This window comes from Lepisosteus platostomus, chromosome 4 (assembly GCF_059453375.1).
Source record: "Lepisosteus platostomus isolate fLepPlt1 chromosome 4, fLepPlt1.hap1, whole genome shotgun sequence".
Lineage (NCBI taxonomy): Eukaryota > Metazoa > Chordata > Actinopteri > Semionotiformes > Lepisosteidae > Lepisosteus > Lepisosteus platostomus.
This window is the reverse complement of record NC_142614.1, coordinates 9,012,720-9,032,038: the sequence shown is the minus strand read 5'-3', so window position 1 is coordinate 9,032,038 and position 19,319 is coordinate 9,012,720. Positions and strand designations below refer to the sequence as shown.

The 19,319-nt window shown below is 46.5% G+C and overlaps 3 protein-coding genes across 3 annotated transcripts; 1 reads left to right on the top strand and 2 right to left on the bottom strand.

Annotated features, from left to right (window-relative positions):
- Window positions 1-198: 198 nt before the first annotated feature.
- On the bottom strand, window positions 199-6,513 carry LOC148672466 (uncharacterized). Its single transcript, XM_088628200.1, has 4 exons — window positions 5,743-6,513; window positions 2,852-2,931; window positions 1,855-2,004; window positions 199-1,345 (listed from the first exon to the last, which is right to left on the bottom strand). The coding sequence occupies exons 1-4, from the start codon at window positions 5,912-5,914 to the stop codon at window positions 884-886; spliced, it is 864 nt and encodes a 287-aa protein (XP_088484326.1). The 5' UTR covers window positions 5,915-6,513; the 3' UTR covers window positions 199-883.
- A 2,098-nt stretch (window positions 6,514-8,611) lies between these two features.
- On the bottom strand, window positions 8,612-11,653 carry LOC148672465 (bolA-like protein 2). The gene is made up of 3 exons (XM_088628201.1): window positions 11,425-11,653; window positions 10,111-10,208; window positions 8,612-8,954 (listed from the first exon to the last, which is right to left on the bottom strand). Exons 1-3 carry the CDS (start codon window positions 11,485-11,487, stop codon window positions 8,855-8,857), a joined length of 261 nt encoding a protein of 86 aa, XP_088484327.1. The 5' UTR covers window positions 11,488-11,653; the 3' UTR covers window positions 8,612-8,854.
- A 228-nt stretch (window positions 11,654-11,881) lies between these two features.
- On the top strand, window positions 11,882-18,282 carry slx1b (structure-specific endonuclease subunit SLX1B). The gene is made up of 7 exons (XM_088628191.1): window positions 11,882-12,128; window positions 12,910-13,116; window positions 13,708-13,759; window positions 14,067-14,384; window positions 15,227-15,354; window positions 15,846-15,933; window positions 16,766-18,282. The coding sequence occupies exons 2-7, from the start codon at window positions 12,944-12,946 to the stop codon at window positions 16,793-16,795; spliced, it is 789 nt and encodes a 262-aa protein (XP_088484317.1). The 5' UTR covers window positions 11,882-12,128; window positions 12,910-12,943; the 3' UTR covers window positions 16,796-18,282.
- The last annotated feature ends 1,037 nt before the right edge of the window (window positions 18,283-19,319 follow it).

The window sequence follows — 19,319 nt, the reverse complement described above, 5'->3', positions numbered from 1 at the left end:
ACTGTATGTGATGTTCTACCACCTTTAAAAGTAGACTTGTTTTCATGCTCCTGTATTTCTGCTGAATTCTTCCTTGTGCACAAAAACTCTTTTTTAAAAAATAATTATTTCAGGAGATAACAATCAAAGCCAAAAGAAAGGACACAACAAATTATGATGCAGCAAATGTGTGCCGAGACTGGAGAATGACAGAGAGAATGATGGGCCGATCAGAGTCCGGTTTATTGGGAACTTTCATGCTGTATTTTGGCTTTTGTATCCTGAGTCCTTGTGCATCTTCATTATCCTCATACATGGCTCTGTTAAATGTGCTGCTAGGTAGTAACATTCATATGCTTCTCAGTGCATGATCTGCAGTCCCTGTCATCATTGATGCCCCAACTTTGCATTGCAAAGTTGAACAGATTTTAAATAAAAATAGAAATATTAGAGTATTGAAAGTCATTCTGTCTGTTCTTCAGTCAGCCATGATTGTGCTTACATTGCTTACTTCACTGTACCAGTGTTATATCTACGAAACAACTGTCTTTACTTGCTAGGACATCAGCCAAAAGACTCATTACAGAATGGTAACATGACAGTGATTTTTGGAAGTGAAACCGAGACCCAAGCAGGTTAATCTTTGAGTAATATTTAGACAGAAAGAAGTCAGATTAAGTAATCTCAAGTGCATAAAAAACACAAGTCTTATTAAGAATGTACACTTCATTTGAATTAAATCAACCCCCAGTGATCAGATAAAGCATTCATGTTTTGATTAAAAATATTCAATTTAAAAAATGTGTGTGCATCATTTATAATTCATCAAAACAGGATGTCACTGAAAGCAAGGCACTGTGTGTATTCCAATGTAGAAAAGTAACTCAGCTGCCTAATGCTGGCGCTACTTGGGCATCTGGGTGAAGAATGTCTGTCTCTTAGCTCTGGGTTTCTTGCACATTAAGGAAAAGTACAAATCTTCATCCTTTCGGCAAATTCTGCTTCTCTCCAAGCAGATGAAGCAGAAGCTGTGCCTGCAGCTCTGGCACCTGACATATTTGCAGTCTTTTACGTGCATGAGGAGGCTGTGGCACCGTGGACAGGAGCGGAAGATCGGGCACCCGTACACCTTGCTGCTGAAGTCGGTGACCGTCGGGCAGGTCAGGAGGGTGGCCACGAGCTCGCAGGAGGAGTTGGCACATTGCCCGGGGCTGGCGCACTCGGGGACGGGCCAGCGGCTGTGGCACGACCAGCAGAAGAGATGGGGCTTGCCCTGTTTCTGGGAGCACAGTGGGCACTTGACGTAGGGGCAGGGCGTCCCAAAGGTATCTACGGCCCTCTTCAGGATGTGGTCACAGGTCGGGCACTGGAGAAGATGGCACAGTAAAGAAAGATTGAGAACACACTGCAGTCCCTGGCTTCGGTAGCATGACTTCCCAGCATGCCCCTCTATTCCCTGCATGCCCCACTGTTCCCAGCATGCCCCACTATTTGCTGTTTGCAGTTGCCTGGTTTCATGCATTCCGGGACCTCTTTGATACTTATCTATACTCCGTCAGAACACACTTAAAAGCTACTCTAGCAGGTATTTTTGATCTAACCATATGTTATTTTCCACGTTTTTATTAACCATTTCAATATACTTTTTCTGGTAATCCTTAACAGTAAGATACATGTTCAAAATATGTTCTCAGGAATATATTCCGTTTCCTTAATCAGTGTTCCAGGAAGTTCCCCTCCTGTTTTTAAAGGTCTGTTTTGTTCCCTATATAACTACACCCTCTGCATTACACACAGTGAGCTGCCATCTCTATTTATTGGGAGTAATGTCAGAAATCGTTAAAAAACACCCAGAAAGATCTTGTGTCCACTCACCTTCTTGTAAAGATGGGAAGAATCCAGAAGGATCTGGTTCACTTTCTCCTCCAGAGGCTTGAGCTCCGATTCCGGCAGCTCCGCCAGATTCCGCACCTCCCTCCATTCCCATTGTGTCTCACAAACTGGGCAGCCGAACTCCAGCCTCTTCTACAGCAAGAGACAGACGTGCACCCATATTACCCCCTCTCTAATTGCCTCAGTGGTTTTGCCCTGCACAGGGTCTTCAAGAAAGCACAGATCACATGATTTAACCTGTCATGATTCACAGAGCTTCCCCAACACCTGTGGAGCGGGCAACAGTGGAACAGTGAATTCTGGGAGTTTGTTTGTTCTGCCCTGCCCATGTTATTGAGTAGCGGGTTGCTTAGTTTTGAAGATGACATTAGTGCTGATCTCGGCATCAAACTCTGGAGAGTGTCGCTGCTATCCAGGGGGCCTGTCCCTCAAGTATAGGGCGCAAAGGAAAGGAAGCCAGTCTATTGGAAGAAGTGTTAGTGAGGCCGGTCCTAATGTCCCCGTATAGTGCCGTCCTTCAGATGAGACATAAAACCGAGGTCCTGACTCATTAAAAATCCCAGGGCGTTTCTTGAAAAGAGTAGGGGTGTTACCCCAATGTCCTGGCCAAATTCCCCCCGGGCCTTTACCAATCATGGCCTCCTAATAATCCCCATCTCTGAACTCTGTTCTCCTCCCCACTGAGAGCTGGTGTGTGGGAGAGTACTGGTGTATCATGCAGGTGGGGCTGCACACTGGTGGTGGCGGAGGGGAGTCCCCCTTTGAGTGGTGTGTCCAGAAAAGCACTACATAAGTATAAGGAATTATTATTATTGGTAGACATGTGGGCAACCTACATACCCCCACCAAGACCCATGGGGCAACATGCAAACTCCACATAGAAGGTGTCCCATCCCAGAATCAAACCCAAGACCCAAGAACTGCAATGCAGCATCACAGCTGCTGCTGGTAACACCCATTAACAGGAAAGCAAGCTCACTTGATTCAGGCACTTCTTGATTAAGCTGATGACCTCTCTGCGGCTGACTCTGTGTCCACAGGGAGTCTGCATGTCCTTACCTGGGAGGAAAGGGACAAGGGAACGGCTCTGTCAGAGAGGCACACAGCACAGCCCAGATTCAACAGCTTCTTCACATGTGACCGTCGCGGTTCCGCGCGGTCTCGTGCCCTCGCCGCTCCACCCCGCCGGATCGTCCCGCAACACCCGAGACGCGAACCCGGGTCTCCGGCGTAACGCAACAGGGAACCACCGGAGTGAGCTAAAGGTACCCAGACGGGTGAGGTGCCCGCTATTCACAGGGAGGGCGATGACGTCACCGTGCCGAACTAGCTCCGCTAGACACGCAACAGGACGAATCAGAATCACTGCAATGAGTCACTCATTTACAAACGCACACTAGAGCTCTAACAAAACTGGGTATATTATTGTGGTAGTAATACAGTATTGGCTACTCTTTATCAGAGTAACCAATGTAACATAACCCAGAGCGGAGTATATATCTGACTGTTAGACTGATGGTCAGTTTCCATTTGAAAAAATGTCACTGTGGTAAAATTGCATTTTAGAAGAAGCTAATATGTAACTAAACTGAGGAACGGCATCTCCTTAACTGAAACAGAGGTGCTTGTATTTATGAGCTCTGATCTTCGGTGCACTGTTTCACATTCAGCAAATAGACACAGTCCGGGAGACATGGACATGGAGAATTTAGAGCTGGACGATTGCGCACAGAAAATAAGCAGCTTCACACAGTGAGTCTTGCATGCAGCATCGTCTGAAAACAAAGAGCTGGCATTCTTCAGGAAGGGGCTATGTATCCTCGGATTACAACCGTATAAGGGATCAGCCAAACGAGATCAACAGGCCTTCCAGGTGAATATTGCAGAAACCCTGCAGGACCGTCTCTTGGTGAATCACTGTCTCCACCTTGTGGGCATTTTTAGATATAACAGCCCACAGAGCTATCCATCTTCACAACAGGGACGACCGGTCCTGGTGCCCGTGTGCGGTAAAACAGTGGGTTTTGGAGTTCGTCATTAAATCGTAGATTTCTAAAGATTGAGAAATATCATCAATCTAGCAGTAGATCTGTCAAAGCTGGTAAATTAGAGATCATTTGCAATGTAGACTCATTGTCTTTTCAGGACCAACTGCCTTCATTAATTAAATTACAAATGACTGGATCAATTGACGTGTGTTTCTAGTACCTAGAACTGGGATTCTTTTCTCTCTAGTATTTAGCATAAGACTGACTGGCTTGGACTGACTTATAAGGCTGATCCAAAACAGCCATTCTCAGCCACGCGAGTCCTCTGGGTATCATTCCACTCGGGCTCTTAATCAGAGTAATCGATTACTTTAATTGAACTGCTTCAAACAGGCTTCCTAACCAGATTGTTGGCTTTTTATTCCATTTCTGTTCCAAGAGTCCTCAACAGGCGACCCACACCAGGTAGGAAAAACCCCTTTGATTGGAAACACCTGACGCTCTGCCCGGGATCTTTATCAGCGTGCAATCGAAACCAGTTTCGGAAGTGCTCAGCGCTGGATGGCTAGCGAATTTTCTCACGCATGTAGTACAATGGCGAAACGGATTCGGGGCTGACAACAACACACATTGATCGTAGCTGCTCTCTCTAGTTTTCGTGGTGTGAATGACCGTATCAATCTCAGCTAAGCGGTACATTGGAAGCGCCCGACGAGCTCTTAGTGTGAGGCTCTTTTAAAATAACGGTTGGAAAAAAAAACCACGTTGGGTTGTTACAACTATTAATAAGAACTAATTAACATCGAGAAAAACTCCGTTGTCGAACTGTTAAGAGTCGGAACGGAAGCCGATACAGACCTGCTCGTAAATTAAAACGCCAGTTTCACATACGGTAGTTATTAGTTTTGATTGATGTTGCCTAAATAACACACGTAACGTGCATTAAAACAACTCCTGGGAGACTTCAACAATAGTCAGAGAGCCTTCGCCTACTTTCCTACGCCCCCTTATCTCGTAATTACGAGAAAATAATTCTCCCGTACTTTACGTGATCACGCGATAGCCTAATTGTCATGTAATACCTATATCGCTACGTGCGGACTTACAGTTTTAAGCAGTGGAGCCGATTGCAGGTCTAACTGTTCATAAGGGAGCCATCATTACTTTGATCTCTAAATCCCAAATCTAAAACCGGTCCTCATGCTTATAACGATTCCGTTCATATTTGCTCAAAATTGCAAGATTTCATTATGACTAAACTCTAGTCGAAAGTAAAATCGTACAAATTCTGCAGCGCTGGACAGGGACACTTAACCTAAAGTTTCAGCCAAGTTCACGGCAGCTTCTAGATGCGTTCAGTGCACAACGTTAACAGGTTGTACATACACTGGAGTAAGCACTGCTATCTCGTAATTATTTGTTTTCCCTTGGTGGCAGCAATGCGTGTCCGTACTTTCCATATTATAAACGAACACATCAGTAGAGACCCTCCCGAAATACCGACGTTACTCTGCGGTTTCTGAATCCAGACGTTGTCTGGGGGGCATCCGATTTAAGTACCGAACGGTACTTAAAATTGAAGTGTCTTCCTTAAACTTCGCTTGTCTCGATGCCCGGAAGTATGACGGTATCTCACCGCCTTAACCTGAGTCAGCAGGTATTTTAATTCTCATCTATGGTGCTCTATAGTCTAAACAACTACACAGAACTGTACAATCACACATAAAACGCAAGGATCATTTCTTATTCTGACGCATTATACACTATACACAGTACAGTACATGTATTTATTTGGATATTGAACAGTAATAGCGTAAGAATTACTGAAGCCTGACGCATCAAGCGAGTCATTCCGTCTGGATGTTCTGCGGACTTGACGTACCGATCCCTGTGCGGGCCGGGCTGCGCTCTGGTTCCGATCCGCCTGCCTTCTTCTCGCCCGAAGCTTTATACCAGCGTCTGGCTCCCGCGCCCTCCCGGCGGACCCCTCGTTTTTTTCTTCCCCTGGGTTTCGTTTTCTCCTCGCTGTGCGTTGCCGTCTTCTTCCTGGGCATCTCCTCCTCCTCCGTGCAGTAGAAGGGCGAGGCGGGCGTCACTGTCCGTCGGGCTCTAGAGCCGAGCGGTACCCGAACAGCCCAGAGTTACGTTCACGGGTAACGCGGACCTGTGCCCTGTACCGCCCAGGAAAGCCCCGGTCAGTGCACTTGTGTAACAAAAACAACTGTACAAATGGTTTCACTTTCTTCTCCCGCTGTATTGTGAGGAATTTCCACGAACCGCGCAGACAGTGTGGGAGGTAAATAGCGCTTTTCATCTCAAAACACTTTACACGTTACAGAAGGGGAGCCCTCTTCAACTCCCGTGAATTACTGCCCCGCACCTGGACGATACGTAGGGGCCGTTCTGCACCAGCAGCCTGGCTGTATCAGTAGCAGACTCTGTAAGGAAGTGAGAAATTGCTTCACCGATCTTACCACAGGGGAATTTTTAGGCTTGTAGAAGTCTAGAGCAGAACAGTGTCATGGGATTTTAAATGACCAAGAGGTCAGGATTGCAATATCGCATCCAAAGGATGACACCTCCTCCAGTACTGTCCCCAGTCACCATACTGGAAATTCAGGTTTGGAGGGAAGAGCGCCACCTACTGGGCTACCCACAGCACTTACAGCAGCCAGTGCTTGAATCCAGCGACTGTCGCTTGGATAACTGATTCAGACTGGGAGAAAGGGACAAAAACGGGCCACAGCACTCGCATCGGATGCAGTCCAGAACTTTTCAGAATGTATCGTGGGTCGATTCTGAAAATCAAAAAGGCATTTTTTTTTTAAAACACCTTTTACCTGGTCTTTTCCAAGATTATTCATTTCTCTCTCCCCCCTCTTCTGCCAGTGAATAGCACCTTTCCCAGGAAAATCACCCAGGTCTCACCACTACCAGGAGCACAGGATTGCAAGTTAGTAAAAAGGCTGTCTTTAAATCAGAAATGTGGGAACACAGATGTTTGTGTGTGGTGGGAATCCTTTTTAATGGACTTATTGCAAACTGGTAAAAGTCTCTATACTGGCAACGAACAACTTCACATTTTAAAGATCAGAGTGCTTGATGGGTTTTATTTCCACTTTATCTCTTAATGACTTAAATGTTTAATTGGACCAATTTAAAAAGCTTCTGATGATTTATACCAGGGTCGTCAGGCCTGATTCCTTCCGAGTTCTGTTCCATCCTGAGTCATCAATTACCCAAGAACCTAATTACATTCCGAGCACGTTTCTCTGGTCTTTTACAGTTGATTACTCAAATGCACTTAAAGGGGAACTGCAGTCCCAATTTCTCATACCGGCTATTAAATCTCTGGAACAAAATAAACTCACTGATGTTATAGAAAAAAAATTACAAATTGAGAATTAAGCACAAAATGGTGAACTTGGTGACAGTTCTGTAAGTCACCATTTTGTAGCAAACCCCTGGTTTCACCATGGGCGAGAGCGCGTGTTCCCACGAATCGTGACGCGATGCAACACTTCCTGTTCACTAGTCCCTGTAATGAAGAATGTACTGTTTTTTTACAAGCGAATCAGTACAGGTTGTGCAGCAGAAATTTCACTGCAGAAATGTTCCAACGTGATCTGCAGGCAGAGCTAACAAGTTGTATTTGTCAGCAAAAGCCTCTCAGGATCAAAAGGTAGATTTCCTATTGGATTAAAGAGATGTACTCACGAGCCTGCTTGTTTACACTGTGATAGGGCAGGCAATAGTCACTGGAAGTTTTGTTGCCTTGTTCTGAATCACAGAATATGGGGCTGCGCAGACCTGGAAATTTTGTCCATTTGGTGATGTAAATTGGAGGTTTTACAAGTTACCGTGTACTTTTGACTTTTATTGTGGTTTGAAAGGCCCTCGTCAATGCTGATTCTTCTCAAACCCCAAACTATGAAATTAGCTTTGCAGTTCCCCCTTTAAATAAAGAGGCGGGTGCTTACAAGACACCTCAGGGCCAGGACAGGAGTATCACACTCGTGCAGTTAAGTTTGTAACTGCTCACTCAGGTGGACCACAAACCAGAAGACACTCGCCCCTCCAGGAACTGAGCTTCACACCCCCGATTTAAAAAGACTTCACTTCTTGGACAGTAGCCCCTCCCCAGAGCTCTACCACAGTTAATCAAGCTGCAGCTCCTTCAAAGCACCCCACTGCAGCTGGCTCCTTAATTGCCATATTAATTCTGCTAACTACTCATTTAAAACCCAATAAAAGTGGACTCATGGCAGATCCTCCTGCTGACCAGCCTTGGAGTATGCCAGCAGTCATCTCTTCGCGGTGAGGACTCCCAGGCCATCATGATCCCGAAGGAATCATCCAGGCAAAGATGAATGCTAATTGGGAATAAGTTCAGACTCTGCGCAATTAAAAGCATGCTTCCCCCATGAAAAGCAGAAGCTTAATTCTCTCTCCCACCCCCCTTCACTTTAGATAGGCGAAGACACCAGAGTAGGACATGTAGCTTCATGCTGTGCTCTGCCCCAGGGTACTGGTGTGCTCAAGCCACTGACACCCCTATTTGAATAATCCAGGAACTAATGAAACCCATTCTTTGGGTTATCCCCCCAGGATCAGGTCTGCATACACCTGGACTCTACCTTTTTCTTTTCTCACTCTCGAACTCAAGACAATACAAAGTGCTGATTACTCCTCTGTTAGTATTGTGAGGGGCACACTGCAGACGTGGTCCAAACTCAAAGGAAGACAGAGGCTAGAAACAGAAATAACTTTTACCATGTTGGCAAAAATGTGTTACATCTCCCCATTACGACCTCCAACACATACACACCCAGAATCTAGTCCAAGCTGATGGGGCAAAAACACAGCAAAGATACGAGGGGCTGGAGTGGACCTGTGATTGTTCACTCTGACTGAGCGCTTAAGCACAGCGCCCCCTCCAGGCGAGGAAAAGCATTGCACTGCAATGTCGGGCTGGTCTGAGGCTCGGTCTTCCACTACTGAGCATTCTGCTTCTCCCACTGCTCCGGCGTCAGCGTCTTCTGCTCAAAGGCATGGATCTCCTTCAGCTCCTCAGCCAGACAGGAGTTGACCATCCTGGAAATGGGCAGCAGATCATAGTTGGTCACTTGAGACAACGTCATCGGGGAAGGGGGCTTGCTCTTTCTGCTGCTACCTCTCATCACTATTCAGTTGTAGGACTGCACAACTGAGATTTAATCCAGAATCGGTGTGTGGTTGTTAGAGACTGATAAATAAAATGCTTGTTTATCAGCATGGAATTCTGCAGGTGATCTTCAATATTTCAGAGTCAATCAGCTCGGCCTGTGTCATTCTAAGCCTTGGGTTTTTATAAAACTCACTTGGTCAAGAAACTCATTTGTTTGCGTAATAAACGGCACCGATCTCTTTGTCTTTGTGTAATAAGTGGGTGCTCTGACTCCCTCCCACAGTCCAAATACATACTTATAGGTTAATTGGCTTCTGGGGAAATTGGCCCCGGTTCGTGTGTTTGAGTCTGTGTGTGCCCTGTGATAGACTGGCGTCCTATCCAGGGCGTACCCTGCCTTACTCCCGTTGCTTTGCCAGTATAGACTCTGGCTCCCCTGTGGCCCTGAATTGGATAAAGTGGTTAGGAAACAGATGGATTAATAATAATAATTAATTCCTTACACTCATTGAGCGCTTTTCTGGATACCCCACTCAAAGTGCTTTACAGGTAATGGGGACTCCCCTCCACCACCACCAATGTGCAGTCCCACCTGGATGATGCACCAGTACTCTCCCCACACACCAGCTCTCAGTGGGGAGGAGAACAGAGTGATGACACCAGTTCAGAGAGGGGGATTAGGACACTGGGCCAGAACACTGGGGTAACACCCCTTCTCTTTGCAAGAAAGGCCCAGGGATTTTTAATAACAGCAGAAGATCAGCACCTCGGTTATTTCTCAGCTGAAGGATGGCACCTTTTTACAGTATAGTGTCACAATCACTATTCTGGGGCATTAGGACCCACACAGACTGCAGGGTGAGCGCCCCCTGCTGGCCCCACTAACACCTCTTCCAGCAGCAACCTTAGCTTTCCCAGGAGGTCTCCCATCCAGGTACTGACCGGGCTCACACCTGCTGAGCTTCAGTGGGCTGCCAAGTTGTGAGAGGCCAGGTGATAGAGCCGCTGGCAAATGCAGTATATATTGGATACTGGGGAAATATTGGGATTTCCCCAGCCCCCAGTCGCCAGTTTGCTCTGTACCTGTGTCTCTGCAGCAGCGTCTTGCCCTCGAACTGCGGCGACACCACCAGCACCTTGAAGCTCGCCGCACACCTATTGGGGGACGTGTCCTCCACTTCCTGCGGGAGAAGAAGAGGGGCTCTGAGTCCTGGGACTGGGGACCCACAGTCCAGCTGCCTGTACAGCGGTGGTGCGGTAAAAAGCTACGACACTAATGGTCCAGTAGGGAAAAAAGAGCAAGGCGTTCAAACCACTCAACTTGGTAGCTTAAGCAGTTCAATAAAATAAAGATCGTCTGGAATAAAACCCCAGGGGCCTGCTGGGACAGGAGATTTGCTGCCCAATTCTTACCATCATGCTCAATGTACACATACCTTGTCTGCACTGGCATCAAACCTAATGTTAAAGTTTCTAAATGGTGTAAATAGCTTCTGATAAGTGCATCTGCTAAGCAGATGAGTTATAACAAAGACAACGCAGTACAGAATGCTTGCGTGAATCCAGTATCCTAATTTTTAGGGGTTCCCCAGTCCTGGTGGCCCTCTCACCTGCTGGTGTGTGCTCCAGCCCAGCTCTGTTCCACAAATTCCATTCTTGATTGACTTAATAACAGACTTCATCTGGGCTGTCTGACTTTTCAGCTCTCAAACGTGAGTTTCTAATGATCGCATGGTGCAAATAAAAAAATAATCTCTCGAGTAGACAGAATGAACTTGCCACTATTCCAGTCAAGCAATGGGTTAATTCATTAAGGTGGGCTGGAAGGAAAAGCAGGTGTGCAGACATATACCGGGCCTGAGTCCTCTTTGAGTAGAGACGTGGGACAGTGCTAATATAACCAATTACACCAATTACAAGAACAACTGATTCCAATCCAGTCATTGAGAGACCGGGGGCTGGATAAAAACCAGGAGATCAGCCGCCACCTCCCCTGGACCAGTCGTGATGATCAGCGGTCTAGGCCTGCCGGGTCCGTCTCCTCTATAGCCATCTGATTTAGTTCAGACTGTCCAAATGTCTTCGTTGCCTGAGGATGACGGGCTGTAATCGCAATCTCTAGTGTTTTTTGTTTGCGGTTTGTTTTCCCGCAACAAGGAGGACGGAAGGACTTTCACAACGAGACGCAGTGCGTTTGTTTGTTCATGAACAGGCAAGAACTGCGTATTACGTCGGATAATGTATTGAAGAAAAAAAAAATAAAGCCCTTGTCTTTGGAAGCTTGACATGTTAAACAGAACATCAGAAACCCCTGTCGTTACCGTTTATAGTATTTAAGGCTGTTTCAAAGGGGATTATTTCAATTATTTTTCCCGCTGGCCAATCATACTAACTTACCACATGCGCTGCACCGATTTCCGCGGTCAGCTTCTCGCGAATGTGCTCAGCGGTGATCGCCATGGCATTACAGCCGGAGAAGGAGGAAACTGACAAATTAAATAAAACTTTTTTTTTAATTTCCCGAACGAATTGGTGTGCGAGCACAATTTTATTCTGCCTACATCAAGTAAGGAAACCTAATAGACCTATTCCCCTTACCGGTTTTGTGCAGGGAGGAGTCACGAAAGAAACCCCGCCTCTTTGTATATGTCCACCTATAGTAGGCGAAGTAGGCAATAAAGGCGGGACTATCTTCCAATAGCCACCAATGAGCTCTTTTCTTTTACAAGCAGGGAGGAGAAAGCATGGAGTTAAGGGGCTTGAAGGATACGACCAATCACAGTGGTTTTCGGATAGGGGGACTCTTTAGCTGTCCTTCGTAAACGCCTGAGCTAAATACAAAATATCAATGGGAGAAAAACGAATCGTTGTTTCCAAGACATTTGAAAGCAGTATGTGATAACATGGAAATGCTTTTATTTCTAATATATTTTATCGTTTTAGTTTATAAAGTAACAAGAGGAGGAGAAATAAAATATCAGGCGAGAATGTCGACAGCTTTAGACAGGGTAGTTGATTTTTTTTAAAACACCCCTCTTGAGCAGTTCAGCGGTGTTCAATAATTCAAAATGGCATAATTTATTGTGACTTTTTGTGCTGAGGTGAGTCTGCAATTCATTATAGCGATATGTTGAGCATAAGAACATATTTAATTAGTTTCTGTAATGCAGCCCATCGGTGCGTTGCTAGTAGCTTATTGACCCAAGCATTTCATCCAACAGTTTCTGTAGACCAGCAAGTCTCAGTTCTGTATCGGCTTCTAAAGCACGGTTGGGTACATTTTCCAGACTTCCACAGCCGTCTGAGTGAAACGGTTCTCGGTTTTAAGTGCCCTTCGCCGTAGTTTGGATTTGTGTCCAGTTGGTGTCTTTTTATGCCTTCCGTAGTCTCCTTTGTTCAAGACAAAACGTCTTCAGTTCTTTAGCTTCGGTATTTGGTCGCTTTTCCCTGGACTGATTACAGAGCGGTACTATATATATATAATAACGTGGTGGCCTACATTATACACAATATTCTAAACGAGGTCTTGTTCGTACATTGTGCACTGTAACCTCTTTATCTATTCTAATGTATATGATTCATTCATTGAACGGGCCCGGACAATTTATTATACATAATAATGATATTAAGTCATTTGTTCTGCTTGAGAGCTATATTAATAATGAAGACGAAATAGTCATATTAATTGGAGATTTTGTGAATGTTTTTGAGTGAGTTCTCTATTTGGATCATCATGACGTGAACGTTAAGATCCTTTAGACTTTAAAAGGTCTAAAAGGTCTAAAAAGTCTGCTTTGGAAGTTGACTACACTTTAATTGTTTGGTACATATTTTACATCTTGATGACAACAATTCGCATCATCACGTGGTTTCCTCTTCCAGGCCTGTGATACTGGTGCCCTCTGGTGGTGGCAGGATGGTGGTGGAGGTAGAGAACTTTTTTGGGGTGTACATGCTCTACTGCACCAACCCCAAGTTCAAAGGCCGCATCTATATCGGGTTCACAGTGAATCCAGAGCGCCGGATTGGTCAGCACAATGGTGGGCGGCAGAGGGGCGGAGCCAAGAGGACGAGTGGGCGTGGTCCATGGTGAGAGGACGTGGGGGTTGGTGGCCTGGGGGTTGGGGGGCGTGTCTTTGCCATTGGAACAGATGGTCTTGTTAATCTGCTTAATCAGTTTGTCTTTCTGTTTCTGTGTGCCACCTTTTAGGCAGTAAGTGCTCCTTCTGCCTATATTTATCTGTCAGCTATCTGTCCTCATCTCTCCATTGACTGGTTTTCCCATGTATCCATCCATCCATCCACAGTCAGGGGGAGAGCATGGAGTGCTAAAGGAGTTCTCACACCACAGTCACTGTCATCTGTGTCAAGGAAAGGTGACCTTCTCACTCCTGTGAACCACAAATACTCCGGTGGCGTATGAGGGGGCACGTCCATCCTGACACGCCCATCACACTCATTTCCCAGAATGCTCTCCCAGTTCCCCTTGTGTTCGGCCTTGAGGGCCTTGCCTGGTGCTTAGCCTTGTGCCTAACAGAGATCACTTGCTCGAGGGTTTCTAGTCTAGTCTAGTCTAGAAAAATGAAAAAGCTGCCCGTGCCACAAGCCGCTCTGCAATCGAATGCTCTTTGGTGTTGTGGTTGCCTCTCAGTCTCCTGGTGTCGTCTTTCTTCCATTCAGGGAGATGATCTTGATAATTCATGGCTTCCCTTCGGACATTGCGGCTCTGCGGGTGAGTCCTTCATGACGACCGGTTCCGTATAGTATTTAGAAATACTTCTCACCCTGTCAGCAGGGTGAATCCTTATCGGATGTAAGCAATGAGGTGTCCAAATATAATGAATAGAAATAAGGATACGTTTGTGCTGCCAGATATGCTGGATAACTTGGTTTTCTGATCCATTAGAATTTGTCCAGTCCTGAGAATGTGAAGTTTTAACAAACCAGCCACACAAAGGGATTCTTATCCCCCAGAACCAGATTTATAACTGTGGGAACACGGACACCCCCCTCACTAACCCCTCCCTCCCCCCTCACAGTTCGAGTGGGCGTGGCAGCACCCGCACTCTTCCCGCCGCCTGGCCCACGTGGCTCGCAAGTCCCGCCGCGAGTCCAGCCTGGAGTTCCACTGGCGCGTGGTCTCCCACATGCTGCGGGTGGCGCCCTGGAGCCGGCTGCCCCTGACCGCCCGCTGGCTCAAGCAGGAGTACCGGCTGGACTTCGAACCCGCCCTCCAGCCCCCCCTGCACGTGCCCATCTCCTTCGGGAGTGTCCGCGCCAAGAAGACCAGCGGGCGGGAGCCGGGCACACTCGCCACGGGCACAGAGAAGTGCGTGTTGTGTCGGGAGTCCATCGAGGTACGGCTGCCTGAGCGGCATCTCTCTTCCTCTTCCTCTCTCTGGTCAACCCAGTTCTTGGAGAGCCTCAGTCCAGTAGGGTTTGCGGCTCTCTTTCAACCTATAGCACCTGAAGAGCTGTTGATCTGCCCCAGTTAGGTCAGCGGCTAGTTCAACAGCCTCCTTAATGCCAGATTTCAAGACCTGTTGCATCTGGTTCCACTGCCTCTTGCGTGAATACCACACAATAACTCCTTGGCAGACACGCTACATGCGCTGCCAGTGCAGATTGTGGCCTGGGCTACAATGGGAACAGCAGATGGGAGTGAGATGCGCCTGGGGGTGGTTGGGAACCCACGGCTGGTGTCGATTAGCCTGAAGATCTGAAAGGAACGACCGCAGGCACCACGGACACTCCCAGCTCAACCTCTGCTCTGAGCGAATACCTTCTCTGCAGGCATCGCCAACCCTGCATGTAGAAAACTCCAGTTTTATAGCTAGGTATTGAAACAGTATTTCCTCAAGGATTGGAAAAATGTACTCATCAGTAATTGCTACTTATTTGTTATATGAAGTTACAGGTCTTTTGGAGCCAAGATCCTGAGCCCTTGAGGACTTTGGTTGCTTAAATTAGACAGTTAATAAATGGCAAGTGTTCCCACATTTAGAAATGAGTGGTTTAGGGGTACCTTTAAGACTGGGGTCCTGCTGGACCAGGGAGGTAGACCTTTGGTTTACCGGTTGAGCCACATGGGAACCTTTCTGTCTCCCCCTCATCTCCCACACTTTTCTACCCCATTCCACGTTCTTCTCTCCACCTCCCTTTCAGAGCCTGATTTCCAGCCTTCCTTCTGTCCTTCCAGTTGTCTGAAGACCTGCTCTGCTGTTTCCACCCCTCTTGTCACATGACCAGTCACGTGACCTGCTTGGCCAAGCACTTCCTCCAGGCAGAGCCTGCCCACCTGCTTCCTGTGGAGGGGATTTGTCCTGGGTGAGTCACAGTCCGGCACAAATGCGAACCTGTCTCTTTTCATCTCGAGGGATGTTCAAGTTCAGTCCAAAAAATCAGAATTCCCAAAGGTACCATTTCACTAAACATTCATTTAGGGCATAGAAGAGGCGGCAGTTTGTTACAAAAAGGGCAGGAGGAGTCTGGAATAAGCTGAGCAGACATGCTGTTGAAGCCGATACCCACACACTTACAGTAGAAATGACCATTAAACACAAAGACGATCAAATATCTACACCTGGATGGGCCCAATTGGGCATTCTCACATATTTAATCTTTTTCTGTTTAAATGAACTCTGCGGTTAAACTGGAACTTACTTCTAGTCTCTAAAATGTCATTTCCATTTTACTCCATCAGGACACTGTGCAATATAGAACACCTGTGTTATATTAAATATTATTTAGATTTTTTTGAAGATACAAGGAAGATACAAGGTTTTACTCATGCAATCTTTTCTTGTGCTTCTTTCCAGGTGTGAATCCCCAGTGCTCTGGGGCAGTCTGATCCGCTACAAGAAGGGTTGCTATGGAGACTTAGAAGAAATTAGCGCTTCTTCCCAGGTGGGCAACCAGCATCGAGAGACAGAAGGATTTTTTTTTTTTATTTTGCTTTGGAAGGAAGCTTAGTTGACCTGGTACACAGTCGGACAGGGCAAGCAGCAGCAACATCTGGGACCTGCTGTCCACAAATGGGCTTTTGGAGCCTAGTTCACAGTGTTTTTTTCCTTTAGTGTGCTGAAGATGTATTACTAGTTGTGTAAAATTGTCCCTCTTTCTTTTCCCCTTGCGGAGTCAAGGGTGAAGGGTGGGTGCCTGCGTTTATTAAGGTCTCCTGCTCTTGGAGAACCAAAACCCGGCTTGTTTGATCTGGAACTCAACTCCTTCAATGTCAAATAAGACCGGTTAGGACAGTAACTGATTTACTTAGGTCATTAAGAGCTCAGGTAGGAAAACAAAACAGAAGACCTTGTTGGTTCTGAAGACTCAGGAGTGAAGAGATTGGCATTAAGCACTTGAGACTGACAGTGCTCCTGCCAGTCTCTGGCTGGAACTAGACTTCACCTAAGTCAATCAAAAGGAAGAGTCAGAAAAGCTTTAGAATTAGCCTGGTATTGGGAGTGTTAAGCACATGATACTGTGTATCTTCCTTCACTGCAGATTCTCATGCTAGAGTTACATCTTTACATTTCAGCACTTCCTAAAATGCTGGGAAGACTGTTTTACCCCATGGCCCACAAGACTCTGTCGGGTTTCTTTAAAAGCTGTTCAAGAGGCGGTTTTCTAGAAAAATATGCTTCTTGTCTAGTACTGCAATGGTAATTTTGCCTTTTTTACCCCAAAAAGCACGCCTGCATTTATTTCAGCACGTCTGCACATTTGTTTTGCTCTACAGAGCCACTGGGCAGACGAGCTGCAGCTGTGATTGGAACCATGATGCCACATCTGGACAGGAAGTGTCTACACAGCTGAGAGCCGCAGCCAATGAGCATGGAGAACACAGCTGCTGTTTCCAAAGGAGAGAGCAGCCTCTCTGCAGGCCTGACCACAAGATTTCTGGTTAGCGCACCTTGACCGCTCCAGCTGTTTTGCGGATTTTGGAAATGGATTATCTCTTTTTCCTCCAGCCGTGGTACGATGGGCGATTTGTAAAATGCACTGGCTTGTCGCCGGTACAGGACCTGGAAAGCAGTTTGAGACCTGGAAAGATCTGTGCAATATTTCCCTTTGATCAAGAGCTGATCTCTGTAGCCTGCAGGTTTTGTAGGCCTTCTAAAAAAATGGCAGTACAGGACCTCACACAAGTGATTATGTTAGATAAGGCTTGATTGAATCAGTGTACCCTTCCTGCACACTTCCTGCAGCTACCCAGTCCTGGTCTGGGTTACCACAGCATCTCTTAGTCTTGCTAGGCTTGTAGGCGTTCAGCTGGTGTCTCGATTGAATTAATTACTTGAGTAACTACTCTTTTTAATTATTTCCTCCATTTCAATTATGATGCTTCCAGATTACTTGTGATTCTTTTTTTTCCAAATACACAATAAAACTGCTGACATTTCCAGAACAGGAATTCAGAAAGGTCTAATTAGTGAAGAGTTAGTTGAAGCTGGGGGCTCAATGAAATAATTGGTTGGAATGAAACCAGCAGGCACCGTCAGTCATAAGAACCTGGATTAGGAAACCAGCAACACCTCCTGGAGTATTGACATGAAGTTAACCAAGAGCCCTGGGTGTCAGGAGCTTCTGTTTTGTAATTTTAGGCCTGCTGTGTTCAAGATGAAATATCTGAATCCCCTGTCTAAACTCCACTAATTCAAACTCGTTTTTTGCTGCTTGCTAGGACGAATCTGGTCTCAGTGAACTTCAAATACAGATCATCGATAAGCAAGTATAGTTCTGTAAACAACATTTACTAGATGTAGCTGTGAACCTGTTTCACATGAAAGCTGTTGACACTGAGGTGCGCGCCTGAGTGCATCAGTGCTCAGTGTAGACTGCTTAAGCTTTGTTTCATCTCCCTGTGCAGCCTCTTGGGCAAAGATGATGAATGACTGGAAACCAGCAGCTCCATTTTCATAGTGAGGCTGGATCAAGCGGGTAATCACATCTGATAAACAGCCGCAAGAATTCCCCCCCAAAAAAATTTTAATGGCATTATACTATGTACAGCCGACTTTTTAAAAATGTTTGTAGAACCCATGCAATAAATCTTTTTTAAAGCTATTTAAACACATAGCTGTATACGTTGATGTCAATGTAAGTAGATTTGGATCATAATGTGAGCTGTTATTAAAAAAAAAAATCAGTATATAGAGTAAATGTGATAATGACTGATATGATTATGATGTTGTAAAATCATATAGGAGGGTACGATCATAAATAGAGAATGACAATAAACAACAGTTTTCTTTTCCTGTTTGTACTGGGCACCAGAAACCTCTCTGGACTCATTGTAGGACAGGGCTGCAACACCTGGGTTTTGCTGAAATGTACTATAGCCAGCTCCTTAACTGGCTGATTGGCAATGAGCAGGCTGAATTTGACAGTGAAGGTGCTGGGTGTCCCATGGACTGAACGGCAGTGGTTTGGAAGGGCGGTGGGGCTCATATTTTTCCCAGCCTGCCCTGGGAGAAGCTGACCGAAGGATGTCATGAATATGTTTGTGGAGGCCATGGCCTGGCTGTGCTGCTGGCCAGTGAGAAAAGGCATTTAAATGCTGTGCGCCGTTGTGCTTTTGTTTGGCTCAAGTCCTTTCGCAAGAACATTTCACAGGTAGGTTCCAGTTAGCAAGATTGAAGGCCAGAAACGAGGCGATTCGGCTTCTGGTCCAAATAATTAATTCAATTAAGCAATTAAGATCAGAGGTGCAGCGAGAACTGATGTGGCCTGGAGTTGCCAGATCCTGCTCGAGGTTTTTGGAATCCAGACCCCCTTTCTTCTGCCCTTGCGGTGTTGAGGTGGCCTTCGCCTCGCTCCGGCACCTGGGTGGCAGATGCGTTCCCGAAAACGCACCCTAAAACGGGGAGGTCTCCTTCAGAAAGTATCCGCCACACTGGTGAGCAGGCCGGTGTGCCCTGCTTCCCGAAAGTCTTGTCTGAGGCCTTGCGGCAGTGTGGGGCCGCCCCTACGTAACGGCCCTGGGTTGGTGGCCGTGGCTGCCCAGCTGGCTGAATTCAGGGTGCAGAAAGGGCGTCTCCCCACAATGGACCCCCTAGGGCTCCTTGACGTTGCCCAGGCAACAATGAAATTTGCTTTCAGGCCTTAAAATCCTCTTCATAAGGGACACCATCTCCAGCTGTAAGCAGCGACATGCTGCAGGCCTCAGTTGGGATCTATGGCTCTTTCCCCGATCCTGATCAATGATTTAGATTCTGATACAGCAGCTTCACAGGTTCACTTTACTTGCGAGGCAGAAGTGGGGAGCGAGTGACGCACAGAAACAGCCGCAA

Excerpts from the sequence above, each read along its gene's own strand:
- slx1b (XM_088628191.1), top strand. The coding sequence starts at position 12,944 with ATGGTGGTGGAGGTAGAGAACTTTTTTGGGGTGTACATGCTCTACTGC. Across the intron at positions 13,760-14,066 it reads CGGACATTGCGGCTCTGCGG|TTCGAGTGGGCGTGGCAGCA; the intron begins GTGAGTCCTTCA and ends CCCCCCTCACAG. Across the intron at positions 15,934-16,765 it reads AAATTAGCGCTTCTTCCCAG|AGCCACTGGGCAGACGAGCT; the intron begins GTGGGCAACCAG and ends TTTGCTCTACAG.
- LOC148672465 (XM_088628201.1), bottom strand. The coding sequence starts at position 11,487 with ATGGCGATCACCGCTGAGCACATTCGCGAGAAGCTGACCGCGGAAATC. Across the intron at positions 10,209-11,424 it reads AAATCGGTGCAGCGCATGTG|GAAGTGGAGGACACGTCCCC; the intron begins GTAAGTTAGTAT and ends CTTCTCCCGCAG. Across the intron at positions 8,955-10,110 it reads ACGCTGCTGCAGAGACACAG|GATGGTCAACTCCTGTCTGG; the intron begins GTACAGAGCAAA and ends GCCCATTTCCAG.
- LOC148672466 (XM_088628200.1), bottom strand. The coding sequence starts at position 5,914 with ATGCCCAGGAAGAAGACGGCAACGCACAGCGAGGAGAAAACGAAACCC. Across the intron at positions 2,005-2,851 it reads TCAAGAAGTGCCTGAATCAA|AAGAGGCTGGAGTTCGGCTG; the intron begins GTGAGCTTGCTT and ends CTCTTGCTGTAG. Across the intron at positions 1,346-1,854 it reads CTTCCCATCTTTACAAGAAG|TGCCCGACCTGTGACCACAT; the intron begins GTGAGTGGACAC and ends CATCTTCTCCAG.